The sequence below is a fragment of the Capra hircus genome, chromosome 15, assembly GCF_001704415.2.
Source record: "Capra hircus breed San Clemente chromosome 15, ASM170441v1, whole genome shotgun sequence".
NCBI classification, from domain to species: domain Eukaryota; kingdom Metazoa; phylum Chordata; class Mammalia; order Artiodactyla; family Bovidae; genus Capra; species Capra hircus.
The window spans coordinates 66,738,570-66,754,481 of NC_030822.1; the positions used below are offsets into that span (position 1 = coordinate 66,738,570).

The 15,912-nt window shown below is 45.1% G+C and overlaps 1 protein-coding gene across 4 annotated transcripts in view; it reads left to right on the forward strand.

The window, feature by feature from the left end:
- AMOTL1 (angiomotin like 1) overlaps positions 1-15,912 on the forward strand; it is a 202,163-nt gene that overhangs the window by 116,972 nt on the left and 69,279 nt on the right. For all 4 annotated transcript variants that reach the window (XM_018059853.1, XM_018059852.1, XM_018059854.1 and 1 more), the window contains one exon: positions 1,581-2,514. In XM_018059853.1, coding sequence (XP_017915342.1) covers positions 1,581-2,514 — 934 coding nt within the window. The remainder of the gene's footprint in view (positions 1-1,580; positions 2,515-15,912) is intronic.

Genomic DNA, 15,912 nt, shown 5'->3' on the forward strand with positions numbered 1-15,912 from the left:
CATCACTGCTTGGAATTGTAGGGCTGAAGGCTACTTAGAGATGGGCTCACCTAGCTCCCTCCATTTACAGGTAAGGATTTTGAGCCCAAAGACAGCAAGTGATTTGCTCAGAGTCTTATCAGTAGTAAGTAGTAGAATGTTTACTAGCCTATCGCTATAAATATCCTCAATACACTCCTTCTAAGTACTTTTGTGAAAAGGCATGAATTATATATTTCATGGTACTCTTTTACTGGTTAAATGTTTGACACCCATTACATGCAGGCACTAGGTTGCTTGTTGTTGCTCAATTGCTAAGTTGAATCCAACTTTTTGCAACCCCATAGACCACAGCACCCCAGGGTTCCTTGTCCTTTACCATCTCCCAGAGTTAGCTCAAACTCATGTCCATTGAGTCCATGATACCATCCAACCATCTCATCCTCTGTCATCCCCTTGTCCTCCTGGCTTCAGTCTATCCCAGCATCAGGGTTTTTTCCAATGAGACAGCTCTTTGAATCAGGTGGCCAAAGTATTGGAGCTTCAGCTTCAGCATCAGTCTTTTCATTGAATATTCAGGGTTGATTTCCTTCAGGATTAACTGGTTTGATCTCCTTGCAGTCCAAGGGACTCTCAGGAGTCTTCTCCAGCACGACAGTTCTAAAGCATCAATTCTTCAGTGCTCAGCCTTCTTTGTGGTCCAGCTCTTACATCCATACATGACTACTGGAAAAACCATAGAGTTGTATGCTAGGGAGACCCAGATGAGGAGCCATGATCTCTGCCTTTAAGATGTTCAAAGTCTTGTTTACATAAATGAGTGCCATCTGACACAACTTAGCAACTAAACCGCAACTTGTGATGATTGGTCTTTGGGATGTATGACAACAGAGGTTCGATATCGGAGAAGGAGGGCTCAAGCCTGCTGGGCTGCAGCAGGAAGGGTTTTACTTAGAAGGCAGCTTTAGAGCCATCACTGAAAGCACATCTAGGACTTTCCCAAGAAAAATGTAGTGAGATGCATCTTTCCAGGCAGAGGGATGAATGGGGACAAAGTCCTGGAGGCCAGAGAGCGCTAGCATGTTTGGGAACTCTGTGTTCTTGGTGTGTTGCTGGAACTTGAACCCTCAGAGCAGTAGGGCGGGCAGTGGCTGGAGCGTTCGGAAAGTGGAGACGGCAAGTGCCGGTTGCTTGCTTTCTGAGGACAGTTAGAAAAGAAGAGAGAAGAGAAGCCGGGTGGCACTTAGAGGTTTACACTGGGCTATGAGAAGGTGATTTCTTTTGTTGTTGTTCTGATTTTTATTTTTTTAAGATGGGAAAGACTGTTTATATGATGAAGAGAAGGGGTCAGTGGAGAGCTTAAAGGGAGAGCTTGAAGGCCTGACCAGGGTCTAGAAGGAAGCAGGAAGTGAGGGGAGGGAGAGTGGGAGAGGCGCACTGAGCTGGAGAGATGCTCCCTGGGATAAACGGCAGGGTAAATGGGGGTGACGGGGTGTTGGAACACTTTAAATGCCTCTATCATTAGAAAGTTCATTATTCACAATATACACTGAGACCTGTATGGAACAGCCTGACATGTTTTTCCCATGTTTATCTTCCAGTTGAGGATCCTCTCTGTAACTTCCACCCCCCGAACTTCCCGAGGATCCCAGAGGTGGAGATGAGAGGTTCCGAGGATGCGGCAGCTGGAACAGTGTTACAGCGGCTGATCCAGGAGCAACTGCGCTATGGCACCCCGACCGAGAACATGAACTTGCTGGCCATTCAGCACCAGGCCACAGGGAGTGCAGGGCCAGCCCACCCCACCAACAACTTTTCTTCCACGGAAAACCTCGCTCAAGAAGACCCACAAATGGTCTACCAGTCAGCACGCCAGGAACCGCAGGGTCAGGAACACCAGGTGGACAACACTGTGATGGAGAAACAGGTGCGGTCCGCACAGCCTCAGCAGAACAACGAGGAGCTGCCCACGTACGAGGAGGCCAAGGCGCAGTCCCAGTTCTTCCGGGGACAGCAGCCGCCGCCGCCGCCGCAGCAGCAGCAACCAGGGGCCGTGGGGCACAGCTACTACATGGCCGGGGGCGCCAGTCAGAAGGCCCGGACTGAGGGCAGGCCGACGGTGAGCCGCGCCAACAGCGGACAGGCGCACAAGGACGAGGCGCTGAAGGAACTCAAGCAGGGCCACGTCCGCTCTCTCAGCGAGAGGATCATGCAGCTGTCGCTGGAGAGGAACGGCGCCAAGCAGCACCTCCCTGGCCCCGGGAACGGAAAGGCGTTTAAGGCGGGAGGGGGCCCCTCCCCAGCCCAGCCTGCAGCCAAGATGCTGGACCCCCGAGGACCTCCACCTGAGTACCCCTTCAAGACCAAGCAGATGGTGTCCCCGGTCAGCAAGACCCAGGAGCATGGACTGTTCTACAGTGACCAGCACCCCGGGTTGCTCCACGAGATGGTCAAGCCTTACCCTGCGCCCCAGCCTGCAAGGACAGAAGTGGCCGTCCTGAGGTACCAGCCACCCCCAGAGTACGGGGTAACGAGGTGATTATCTAGCCTAGAGAATTTTAAACAATTTATTCTTTTAATTGAAGTATAGTTGATAGATAATATTATTACTGTTTTGCAGATGTACAATAGAGTGATGCATAATTTTTAAATATCATGCCCCGTCTATAGTTATTATAAAATATTGGCTATATTCCCCATGTCTTACAGTGTATCCTTGTAGCCTGTTTTATAGCTAATAGTCTGTTCCTCTTAATCCCCTGCCCCTACACTGCCCCTCCTCCTTCCCTTCTCCCCACTGGTCACCACTAGTTTGTTCCTTGTATGCCTGCATCTGTTTCTTTTATATCACTTTTACTAGTTTGTTGTATTTTTTTAGATTCCACATATTAGTGATATCAAACAGTGCTTGTCTCTCTCTGTCTGACCTATTGCAGTTAGCAGAGTGCCCTCCAAGTCCGTCTGTGTTGCTGCAAATGGCAAACCTTCATTCTTTAATATGACTGAGTGGTATTCCATCATGTGTATCTACCACAACTTCTTTATCCATTGATCAGTTGATGAGACTTGGGTTGCTTCCCTATCTTCCGTGAAGTTGCATCATCTGTGAATGCACGATTCTTGATCTGTGCCCCTTTGAACACTTTTGCGTACATGCGTGCTCAGTTGCTCAGTTGTGTCCAACTCTTTGCAACCCCTTGGGCTGTAGCCCACCAGGCTCCTCTGTCCATGGGATTTTTCCAGGCAAGAATACTGGAGTGGGTTGCCATTTTTTCCTCCAGGAGATCTTCCCAACAGAGGGATCGAACCTGTGTCTCCTGCATTAGCAGGCAGATTCTTTACCATTGAGCCACTTAGAATGCTGCTGTGAATACTGTGATGCATGTGTCTTTCTGAATTCGTGTTTTAATTTTTCTCAGATATAGACCCAGGAGTGGAATTGCTGGGTCATACGGTAGTTCTGTTTTAGTTTTTTGAGAAACCTTCATACCATTTTCCACAGTAAGCCTAGTGGTTTCACTCATGGTTTTAACACTCATTATTTTCAAGGCATATTAGGTTTTTGTCATCAGTTGTTTTGTTTTTTTTTTTTGGTCTGTGCACAATATTTAGTAAGCAGCATTTTGGCCAAAATATATAGAGTAAGACAGAATAGAGGTCAACTGGGGATTTTCTCCAGGTGTTCCAGAAGGCGGGTGGGGATTTCTGAGTTTAGGGCGGAGCCTCCATTGCGGGCTGTCCCTGGGGAGCTTGGCCCAGTGGTCTAGAGGAGCACTGGTTTTCCTGGCTGGCTTTGTGGAGAGTGTCCAAACTTCTGGAACATGTTATTACCATGGGGTTTTATAGAGTCTTTCTTCACTGTAGATTTTAAAGGAAAATGTAGTCTGAATTCTAGAACAGAGGAGCAAAAGGGACCTAGAAATCATACAGCCTCACCCCTTTATTCAACAGAAAAGTGAAAGTGTTAGTCGCTCAGTCGTGTCCAACTCTTCGTGACCCTGTAAACTGTAGCCCACCAGGCTCCTCTGTCCATGGGATTCTCCAGACAAGAATACTGGAGTGGGTTGCCATGCCCTTCTCCTGGGGATCTTCCTGACCCAGGGATTGTACCCGGGTCTCCTGCATTGCAGGCAGATTCTTTTACCGTTTGAGCCACCAGGGAAGAAGCTCTGTTTATTCAAGAGATGAGAAACTCAGTTCCTGCAGTACTCAACTCTGAGGCGGCTGGGGTGAGGCTCAGGTATCCTGATTCTCAAAACCATTTTCCCTCTATTGCCCTAATTGCTCCCACTGATGAATTCAACAACACTTACCATGTGTGTAGTCTGTGCAGCCCTGTGCAACTCAGTTCAGAGATAAAGATACAGTTTCCACCCTCAAGGTCCTCCCAGCATCGTCTCAGGGAAGCCAGCATCTGAACAGATCCTTGGGCTACAGGGTACCGTTTTAGGATAGAAAGGTGCAGAGAGCATTCGAGAACCGGACAGAGTGCTATGACTCACAGCTCGAGGGCTTGGGGAGAGCTGCATGGAGGAGGTGACGTTTGAGTTGGGTCTTGAAGAATAAATCAGAGCTGTGGGATAGCGGTGAAGTAGCAGGAGGTACTGTGCAGGGAAAGGCCATTACTTTCAGACCAGAGCTTAGGGGGTTTTGTCTGGCATGAGCTGCAGTCATGCAGAACCATGGCGGGGTAGGAAGTGGCAGAAAGTGTGTTTGGACGAGGAAACTGAGACCCGTTGATGAAGATCTTTGAGTGTCATACTAGAGTTTAGAATTTATCCATAAACAATTGCAAGAACCAGTGTTTTTCAGTAAAGACTGTGTTGATGTTTACTAGGCTAATGTTAACGGCAGCAAAGGATGAATTAGAGAAAGGGGAACCTCGAAGCCATGAGGACCATCAGAGATGGGGTCAGTTGTGTCCAGTTAAGACTTGGGGAGGGTAGCCCAGCTTTGAGACCGTAGGTATGGAGGAGCATTATATGCTAAGAGAAATAGAGCTGACATCATTTAATGATTGATTAGGTATGGACACTTGGAAATAAGGCAGTTGGAAAGCAAACTCTCAGGAGAGAAGTTGGCTCTGGAGATACCCATTTGGAAATTGCTAGAGTTTAGAAGTTTTTGTTTCGGAAACGGCAATGACAACCCACTCCAGTACTCTTGCCTGGAAAATCTCATGGACGGAGAAGCCTGGTAGGCTGCAGTCCATGAGGTCGCTAAGAGTCGGACATGACTGAGTGACTTCACTTTCACTTTTCACTTTCATGCATTGGAGAAGGAAATGGCAATCCACTCCAGTGTTCTTGCCTGGAGAATCCCAGGGACAGGGGAGCCTGGTGGGCTGCCATCTATGAAGTTGCACAGAGTCGGACATGACTGAAGCGACTTAGCAGCAGCAGCAGCAGATGTTTCTGAGCTTGCTCTGCCTGGGGAGACTGTGGAGCATAACAGCAGACAAGTGGGTCACTGCCTGTTATGGCTGTGTCTTCATTCTCGCCAGAGGCTTTATTGATCAGATTCCAAATCAAATGAGCTGAGATTTTCCCAAGTGACCCCAATGGCTGGGTGCAGGGCCTACTTTGGCTGTACATCTTCTGAAAAGAGAGTGACTGGGCCTTGGCAGAGAGAGTGAGCTGGCCTGTCACTCACGTGGCAGCTGCTGACCTGTTTCCCTGCCTTCGGTGGCAGTGGCAGTTTTGAAGCAATGTACTGACCTGCAGGCCCCTGACAGGCAGCAGGATGCAGTGGACACAGTGTGACCCCACTGGGGTATACAAATGCAGCCTGGGAGAGCTCTTGTTCTCACCCTTTTATGAATCTTTAAGCCAAGGAGAAATTGAAATTTAAAAGCTATCAGGTTGGAAGAGGAAAAATATATCTTCAAATCTCTGGTTATTAGCACGTTGATTTGCCAGAGTTAAATAATCCATGGTACTGATTGCAGAATCATATCAGAGTTTGGGTTGTGATAGTTCACATTTTCTTTCTCTTAATCATTTAACTCTGTGTCTAGAGCTTGATCAAAAGTGGAAATATCCCCAGTCTCCTTACTTCTCTTGGGCTTTATTCTTGGTTACGTGGCAGGGCATAAAGGGGTCTTGCTGCTTTTTTACTATTTGGCAGTAGGTATGCTGTGAGTGGAAGACAGGAAGGGGGAGGAGGAAGCTATTCCTGGAGGGCTGCCCAGGTATTTGTGGGCGGTGTCTTGTGTTTCGATGTGATGACGTCAGAAAGAAGCAGCAGTGTCTGAAGGATTTGAGCTGGTTGCCAGGCTTGGCAGCTGGGTCCACATGACACATCAAAATGCCCTAAAGATGTAACAGACAGACCATTGAGGCTCAGCCCCAGAGCTACAAGGTGGCTTTGTGAGCCTGGCCGCAGCTCGCCAGCGTGGCTCCCCCAGGGCAGCCTTTGGCAAGCAGGGTAAACAGAGTTGCGTCCACACCAGCCCTGCTTCAGACGCATGCAGTGTGGCCTGAGCTCCAAGGACTGGATCTGAAGCTCAGCACGGTGTGACGTTCACGCTATCTTTGACCCAAAAGAAGAGCCGTTGCATGCATGCTCAGCCATTTCCGACCCTGCGGCCCTGTGAACTGCAGCTCGCCAGGCTCCTCTGTCCGTGGGATTCTCCAGGCGAGAATACTGGGGTGGGTTGCCGTGCCCTCCTGCAGGGGACCTTCCCGACCCAGGGATCAAACCTGTGCCTCCGGCGGCTCTTGCAGTGGCAGGCAGGTTCTTTCCCGCTGAGCCACCTGGGAAGCCCAGAGAAGAGCAGGTCTCCCTTTAGCTTCACTGTCACCTTCCCTTGTGCTTAACAGTTTGTCATTAACAGTGATGGTTTGGGAAGCCGCCTGCTGTTGGGTCAGTGCGTCATGGACGACCCTTGAGTCAGGGAGGCCTTTGTCTGCATTGGGCTCGTGTTCTGGCCTCGAGCTGCAAAGATGGGCTCAGTATGTTGTGGATATTCAGCGCTCTCACCCCATCCATCACACACTGTCGAGACTTCACTGCTTTCTGTCTAGAGATGGAAAGGTCTGAAGAGCACAGAGCTTAGGATGAGTAAGAACCTGGAGTTCTGGCCTCCGTTACTGATTTACCATCAGTAAATGGTAACGGTGTGCTCGGATCCGTGAACCATGGGAGGTGTGTAACAGGTCATGGTCTCTTCTTGTGGGAAACCCCATGGACAGGTCACCGGTCAAGGCCTCCTTGACTTTCATCACTTCAGTTCAGTTGCTCAGTCGTGTCCAACTCTTCATGACCCCATGGACCGCAACACGCCAGGCCTCCTTGTCCATCACCAGCTCCTGGAGTTTAGTCAGACTCATGTGCATTGAGTCAGTGATGCCATCTAGCGATCTCATCCTCTGTCGTCCCCTTCTCCTCCCGCCTTCAACCTTTCCTAGCATCAGGGTCTTTTCAAATGAGTCAGCTCTTCACATCAGGTGGCCAAAGTATTGGAGCCTCAGCATCAGTCCTTAAAATGAATATTCAGGATTGATCTCCTTTAGGACTGACTGGTCTGTCCCATTAATGGAAGTGAAGGCACGAATGATACTGCGGAACTGGATCTCACACACCACAGCTAAGTTTGCATGCTGCAACTCAAGATTCCAAATGCCACAACAAAGATCCCCCAAATAAATATTAAAAAAGAGATGACGTCAGAGCCAGTGGTGCTATGGATCCCCTTCCACAGAACATGCTTGCTTTGTCTCTTCACAGGCCAGCCATCACCACTGCCATCCTTCCCATCAGTTCTGGGGGCTCATGGCTTCCTGCATTCATGGAGGGACCCTGTGGTGTGCTCAGCCTCCCAAATCATGCATGTTTTCCTTAGAATATTCATTATGAATTTTCCTCTAGAAAAACCTCCCGGTTTGGTTTTATTTAGCACAGAGTCAAAGTTCCTGATGCTCTCTGGTGCTCAGGTGCTTCAGCTGTGTCCAACTTTCTGCGACCCCATGGACTGTAGCCCGCCAGGCTCCTCCGTCCCTGGGATTCTCCAGGCAAGAATACTGGAGTGGATTGCCATGCCCTCCTCCAGGGGATCGTCCCGACCCAGGGATGGATCCTGGGTCTCCTGCATTGCAGGTGGATTCTTCACTGTCTGAGCCACCAGGGAAGCCCCCATGCTCTCTGGGAACGTGTCAGACAGTGCAGTGGGAAGAGGGGGAGCAAAGAGGAGAGTCCTGGAGCCCACGTGGCCGATTAGAGAGAAACCGTGCCTCTCGCCAGGAACCCACACAGACGCGGCAGTGCGGCCAGAGTGCAACAAGCGTGAGAATTTGGGCTGAAGAGCAGCTTTACTCTGGGTGGGCGTGAGGTCTCAAATGTGCTGTACAGTACAACAGAGAATGTTCAGTGGCCCTCTCTCACTCTGAGTTGGAAAAGGCTAGAGGAGGAAGGGGGATTTTCGGAGTGAGTGTGTTTCCAAAGTGCGGATTTGCAGTTGAGATAGTTAACGAAAATGAATTGCTATGTGGCATTAAAAGGTGAGCTAAACCCAAAGTTTTTGGATTAACCACCATGTGTTGCTCTGAACAGAAATGAGGCCAGGGAGTTTTTTGTTTTTTGTTTTTTTTTTTTAATTCCACCAGCTAAACATGTGTTTTGAATACCAGCATTCAAATTTACGAGTTTGTACAATTTTTAAGCTGAATTGTGGCTGGGTGAGCCAAGTAAAATGCCCTGTTTATTGTGAGGAGCAACTCTGCGGTGTGGGAATTTGAAAAGGCTGGGGTCAAATTTAGGTTGCTTTCTCAGGAAATGTAACACAACTGCAGCTGCAGTGCATTAAATGCGTGGCTTCTCCAAACAAGAGGATCATCCATATGCATCCTGCCTAGCCATATTTGGGTTTTAGTTTACCCAAGAGTCTAGACTCAGTCTGAACACTTAAGAGTCCCGTGTCACACCACCAGAGGGGTCCAGGTGGGAAGGCTGTGGGTTTGGGAAAGAAGATTTGAGGGGTTTTAAGTCCTGGCTCTTCCACTTTGTAGCAAATTGCTTAAGTTCTCAGAGCCTCAATTTCCTTATCTGTAATTTGTTGTAGCTGATGTTTCCTGAAAGTGACTGATTTTCTTCCTTACAACAATGAAACACTTTCATTATAAAAAATCTAGTAATATAGATCCTATAACTCCCACTTCCCCACTCCCTAAAAAATGGTTAAGAAGGGAAATAGAAATTGCCTGCAGTTCCATTATCCAGGCAAAACCACTCTTAAATACTCTGTTCACTGTTGCTTTCACAATCAGAAAATATAAGAAAATACTCGAAATTGGAAACCTCTAGGGAAGAGGTATTTTTACTGAGGGAGAAGTCTTAAAATTTGAACCTTGCCATTTGTTATTTTCACCTCATTTTAAAATTATTTTGTCATGTTTACTTCCTCTGATTATTAAAATAACTGCTGATTTTTTACTATCTCTATTTTCTAATTTTTCTATAAGTGAAAGTCTCTCAGTCATATCTGACTCTTTGTGACCCCATGGGCTATACAATCCATGGAATTCTCCAGGCCAGAATACTGGAGTGGGTAGCCGTTCCCTTCTCCAGGGGATCTTCCCAACCCAGGGATCGAACCCAGGTCTCCTGCATTGCAGGTGGATTCTTTACCAGCTGAGCCACAAGGGAAGCCCCTGTGGCTAGTATATGTTTCTCTATGATGAATATATACATTAGTGCAGAACTTTTTGAATAGCTACCCATATTCATTGTATAAATTACATAAAGAATAGAAAAATAGGAAGAGAGAAAACAAATCCATGAATTTGTCATCTGGAGATAGTCATTCTGTCCTTTTTCATAGTTCCTTCTAGTTATTTTTCTGTAATGTTTTACTCAAGCAAAGTCCTAATATGTATCATGTCTTGAGAATTTTAAAGAATCTTTGCTTTGAAGCTCAGTAAACATTCATTGAACTGATTGTTAATATTGATACATTGAAAAAAGTTGTTTTGATTTTAGTTGTCTATTAATAACTTTGCTTTGGGAAATTTATTTAGCTGTTTGCATTTTCTCTTTTGAATTACTTGGTCACACATCCTTCTTATCCATTGATGTCTCTTTTCCTGTTATGTTTTAGACAACTTTTGGCAATCACATAAGCCATATTAAATGTTAGCACGATGGCCTAATTGTAGATAAACATGTTGTTGTTGTTGCTGTTGTTTAGTTACTAAGTCATGTCCGACTCTTTTGTGACCCATGGACTGTAGCCCGCCAGGCTCTTCTGTCCATGGGATTTTCCAGGCAAGAATACTGGAGTGGGCTGCCAGTTCCTTCTCCAGGGGGTCTTCCCATCCCAGGGACAGAAGCTGCATCTCATGTATTGGCAGGCGGACCCTTTATCCCTGAGCCACCTGGGAAGCCCCCAAACATATAGTACTTTGAATATAGGTTGCTGGTCACCACTGATGCTTGCAGATCTGGGGTTAGTGGAGCGGGGGCTACTGGTCTGTTTGCGTGAATTGCTCTGTTGCTCACTGAATTCTGGAATTGTTTCCAAAATGAAACCTTTTGATGTACGTGTAGTGTGGACCAAAGCAGTGCTGAACAACGGAAATATACTGTTGAGGAGGAAGGGGGGAGGGATAAATTGGAAGATTGGAATTGACGTATAGATGCCACTATGTATAAAATAGATAACTAGTAAGGGCCTGCTGTATAGCGCAGGGAGCTCTACTCAGTACTCTGTAATGACCTATGTGGGAAAAGAATCTAAAAAAGAGTGGAGATAGATTTGTGTGTGTGTGTGTATATATATATATATACACACATATATCTGTATATGTATACATATATGTGTGTGTGTACATATATATATACACACACATATATCTGTATATGTATACAGATATATGTGTGTTATACACACACACTCTTTATTAGATGTGTGTTTGTGTGCCTGTGTGTGTAACTGATTTACTTTGCTGTACAGCAGAAACTAACATGACATTGTAAATCAGCTATACTCTAATAATAAGAATTTAAAAATTTAAAATGCTGAATTAAAAAACTAAAGACATTGACATCCTTTAAAAAAAGAAATATAATGCGGGTCAGATATCTAAGTAAAATTTTTCTCACAGCCACATTTTTATAAAGTTAAAAGAAACAGGTGAAATTAATTTAAAAACATGTTTTCGTTAACCTGTTTTTAAAAATTGAATATAGTTAATTTACAGTGTTGTTTGTGTTAGTTGCTGCTATAAAGCAAAGTGATTCATTTATACATTTTACTTACTACATTAAATTTTTTTTTTGCTCTTGAATATTGTTCCCTTTGCTGTACCGTTAAGACTTTGTTATGTGTTTTATGTATAGTAGTTTGTATCTGCTAATTCCAAACTCCTAATTTATCCAACCCCCCCCCAACCCCGCCAAGCCTTCCCCTCTTTGGTAACCATAAGTTTGTTTTCTGTGTCTGTGAGTTTATTTCTGTTTTGTCAGTCAGTTCATTTGTTTCATTTTTAAGATTCCAGATACAGGTGATATCATATATTTGTGTCTGTCTGACTTCTCTTAGTATGAGAATCTCTGGGTCCATCGTAGAGATTACTGCAAATGGCATTTCTTTCTTTTTATGGCTGAGTAATATTCAACTATGTACGCCTAGCACATCTTCTTTATCCATTCATCTGTGGGTGGACGCTTAGGTTGCTTCCATGTCTTGGCTATTGTAAGTAGTACTGCTGTGAACATTGAAGTGTATGTGTCTTTTCAAATTGGTTTTTGTGTTTGGTGGATATATGCTCAGGAGCAGGATTGTTGGATCATACAGTAACTGTATTCTTAGTGTTTTTAAGGAACTTCCATACCGTTAGTTAATCCATTTTAAAACGTACATTTAGATGCATGTTTTATTTAACCCATTATATCTAAAGTATTATCATTTCAACAGGTTATCAACATAAAAAACGATTGCTATTTTACCTTTTCTGTACTGTCTTAAAATTTTGATGTGTCTTTTATATCTCATGCACATTTCAGCTCAGATGAGACACATTTCAGGTGTTCAGTAGCCACATGTGATTTGTGGCTAGTGATTTGGACAGTACAGGTCTAGAAGAAAGTGAGGATCTGTGTTCAAGAGAGAGTATCCCGACATGCATGTGCGTCACCTTGACATTATACTCTTGTTCTGCATTGCATTTCAAGAAATCTCTTCAGAAATAGAAGCTTCTATGGTGCTAGCATTTGCTTTGTTTCCAGGTTGAAGCTTTAGTGTTAGGGACTGGGATTCTCCACACAGAGTGTAAGAGGAAGGGACACCCAAGGGTGCATTATCCTTTGCTTTTCTCCTGACACCCATTAGCAGTGTAATAAGAATAACAGAGGCTAGCTAGCAGTTATTAAGCATTTTCCCAAAGATAGACACTGTGTGCAGTGCTTTATATACATGGTCTCATTTAATTCTCATGACAGCTCTGTGAAGTAGATAACTACCGTTATCCCCATGTAAAGGTGAATAAGAAGTTGAAAACTTGCCCGTGGGTACATGGCTAGAAAGAAGCAGAGAAAAGAGTCCCATATTAAGGAATACTGCAGTCTTGTCCCAGCATGAGGCGATAGCCCTGGTATGGTAGAGGTATGTGAGTTCCAACCCCCAGTTCATAGCCCATTGTTTTGCTTTGTAAAGACTGAGATCTCTGGTTTACTAATCCTCTGAGCTTTAGTTTGCATACTTTAAAAACAGAATAATAATATATGTTGTGAGAGCAGGGAATGTCCAAGCTTGTGAGAATGAAATGGCAGTGGAGGTAAAGTGCTATTCATGGCACATTTAGTACATTGCACATTTAGGTGTAGTGTAAATACAGATGTTTAAACAAGCTTATTTATGGGAACTTCCCTGGTAGTTCAATGGTTAAGACTCTGTGCTTCCGATGCAGGGGTCATGGGTTTGATCCCTGGTTGGGGATCCCACATGCTGTGAGGCACGGCCCCCAAAAAAATTTTTTAAGAGAATATATAAACAAGCTTATTTATGAAGGCTTGTTGTGTGCAGAGAGAAGCAAAGGGGCTGTTGAGTAGTAGCTGTCACCAATGACCTTGCTTCCCTAATCCAAATTACATCATCACTTCAGTCTTGAGCTGCATTTTGTGTATGAGAAAGGAAGCAACATGGAGCTGTGTTCTTAAATTAGCAGTGTCGTGACTGGAGATTCTAACTGTATTATCCAGATCAAATATAAATACCAGAGGTCTCTTCCTCAATAAAACAGTGTTGAAGTTCATAAAGCATATATGACCTCCTAACTGGCTATTGGGCTCTGGGGCCAAATCAACTGACAAAAATGTACTGGGTACCAGTTTAGTGTAAGTCATAATTTTCTACCCTCAGAAAACATGCCTGCTACTAATTAGGAAGAATAATAATGAATGAAAAATTAAATTATATTTAAATAAAAATTCAAGAGAACAAAACCGTGACATAGGCCAGTGGTGGTAGGTTGTCAAGACTGTGAGTCGAGCAGGGCTGTAAATTAGCAAGCGAGAAATGAGTGCAGATTCCAGGTCAGGCTATGTGTCACGGTCCCAAGTCATTAATGATGGAAGATCAGCCCATATATATTCCCTGTATGACCCTATATTTTTGAATCATAGATGCGGCTCTTTGTTTTTCTATTAAAATTTTTTTGATGTGGATTGTTTTTAAAGTCATGGTCCAAATCATCGATGACGGAAGATCAGCCCATATATATTCCCTGTATGACCCTATTCTGAATCATAGATGCGGCTCTTTTTTTTTTTTTTAATTAGAATTTTTTTGATGTGAATCATTTTTAAAGTCTTTATTGAATTACTTACAGTATTGCTTCTGGTTTATGTTTTGATTTTTTTTTTTTTTTTTTTTTTTTTGATCATGAGGCATGTGGAATCTTAGTTCCCTGACCAGGGCTCAAACGCGCACCCTCTCCATTGGAAGGTGAAATCTTAACCACTGGACCACCAGAGAAATCCCAGATGTGGCTCTTTAAATGTTCCTTGATTCTTGTTTCTAATACCTCACTGTGGACTTGGGGCGAAGAGGCTTTTCAGCCCTGCTCAGATATATTTAATAGTCAGTTCGATGGCAGGCGGGAAAAGATCCCTTTCTTCAGTGTTCCAAGATTTCTCCAATTCTGTGAGACAGGAGCAGAACCTGGTGGTGGTCCTGCCTTGGTGTGTGTGAGGATAAAGCGAGGTGATGAGTTGTGCTTCCTGGCAGATGGTGTAGACCCTTAATAGTGTTAGTTGAGTGCTTCTGTAGAAGAGATTAACCTGCGAAAGACAATAGCATTGAAGGTAAGTAACAGTCCAAGAGAACAACACAGGGGCAGGTTTCTAGCCTTCATGCTTCCCCTGAGGCGGCTCGAATGTACGGAAAGCTCTGATGCTTTCTCTAGAGCGTGAGTCAGGGACGTGGCGGTCACTCAGACTGAGCTGCGAGACCTGGCAGCAGAGGTCACAGGGCGCCTGCCTGTCCTCCCTGTGTTCCCCTGCACTGTTCAGGGAATGAGTGAGCTGCAAGCTCTGGAATCCCAAAGCCTGTGCTTGCATCTTCTTTATGTTTCTGTTATCTCTGCTCTATTTTGTTTGGGAGAAGGAAATGGCAACCCACTCCAGTATTCTTGCCTGGAGAATTCCATGGACAGAAGAGCTTGGCGGGCTCTAAGGCCATGGAGTCGCAAAGGGTCGGACACGACCAAAGCAGCTTAGCACAGACCTTCTTGTGCCTTGTTTTCTCACCTAAATACAGAGACTTGATAGTGATGCCTATTTTATAAGGCAGTTATGAAGGTCAAGGTGAGATGATGTGTGTAGCAGTGCATACTACAGTGGCTGGAGTCAAAAGTGCTCAATAAATGTTAGCCGTAACAGAAGAAAATTATTGGACTTCTCATGAAAGCCACAGTCAGGGCTAGGCTCTGGGTTGTTGTCGTTCAGTCACTGAGTCGTGTCCGACTCTTTACTGCAGCATGTCAGACTCCTGTGTCCTCCACTGTCTCCTGGACTTTGCTGAAGTTCACATTCATTGAGTCGGTGATGCCATCCAACCATCCCATCCTCTGTCCCCCAACCATCCCATCCTCTGTCACCCGCTTCTCATTTTGCCCTCAATCTTTCCCAGCATCAGGGTCTTTTCCAGTGAGTCAGCGCTTTGCATGAGGCGGCCAAAGTATTGGAGCTTCAGCTTCAGCATCAGTCCTTCCAGTAAATATTCAAGATTGATTTCCTTTAGGATTGACTGGTTTGATTTTCTTGCAGTCCAAGGGACTCTCAAAAGTCTTCAGCAGCACCACAATTCAAAAGCATCAATTCTTCAGTGCTCAGCCTTCTATGGGATACAGATGATACTAATTATAATTATAGTGGTAATAGCTAACATTTGTCCAGTACTTAATTTGTGCCCAGCTTTATACATATTAACTCCTTAAGTCCTTTAACTTAAGCCAAGTGGTGGTATAGTCCCAGGATACTGAGACAGGTGTCAAGTAACAGCTCTCTGCCTTCACATTCTAGTAGAGGAAGTAAGTGAAAGTGTTAGTCGATCAGTTGTGTCCTGCTTTCTGCTACCTTATGGACTAGCCCACCAGGTTCCTCTGTCCATGGGAATTCTCCAGGCAAGAATACTGGAATGGATAGCCATTCCCTTCTCCAGGGGATCTTCCTGACCCAAGGATCGAACCCAGGTCTCCCACATTGCAGGGAGATTCTTTACCCTCTGAGCCACCAGGGAAACCCCAACAGAGGAAGTGAACTATAGTCAAATAGACAGTTGTGGCATAGAATTCTGGGCTTACCTTTACTAGCTCAGCTGGTAAAGAATCTCCCTGCAATGCATAAGACTCTGGTTCAGTTCCTGGGTCAGGAAGATCCTCTGGAGTAGAGCGTGGCAGCCCACTCCAGTATTCTTGCCTGGAGAATTCCCATGGACAG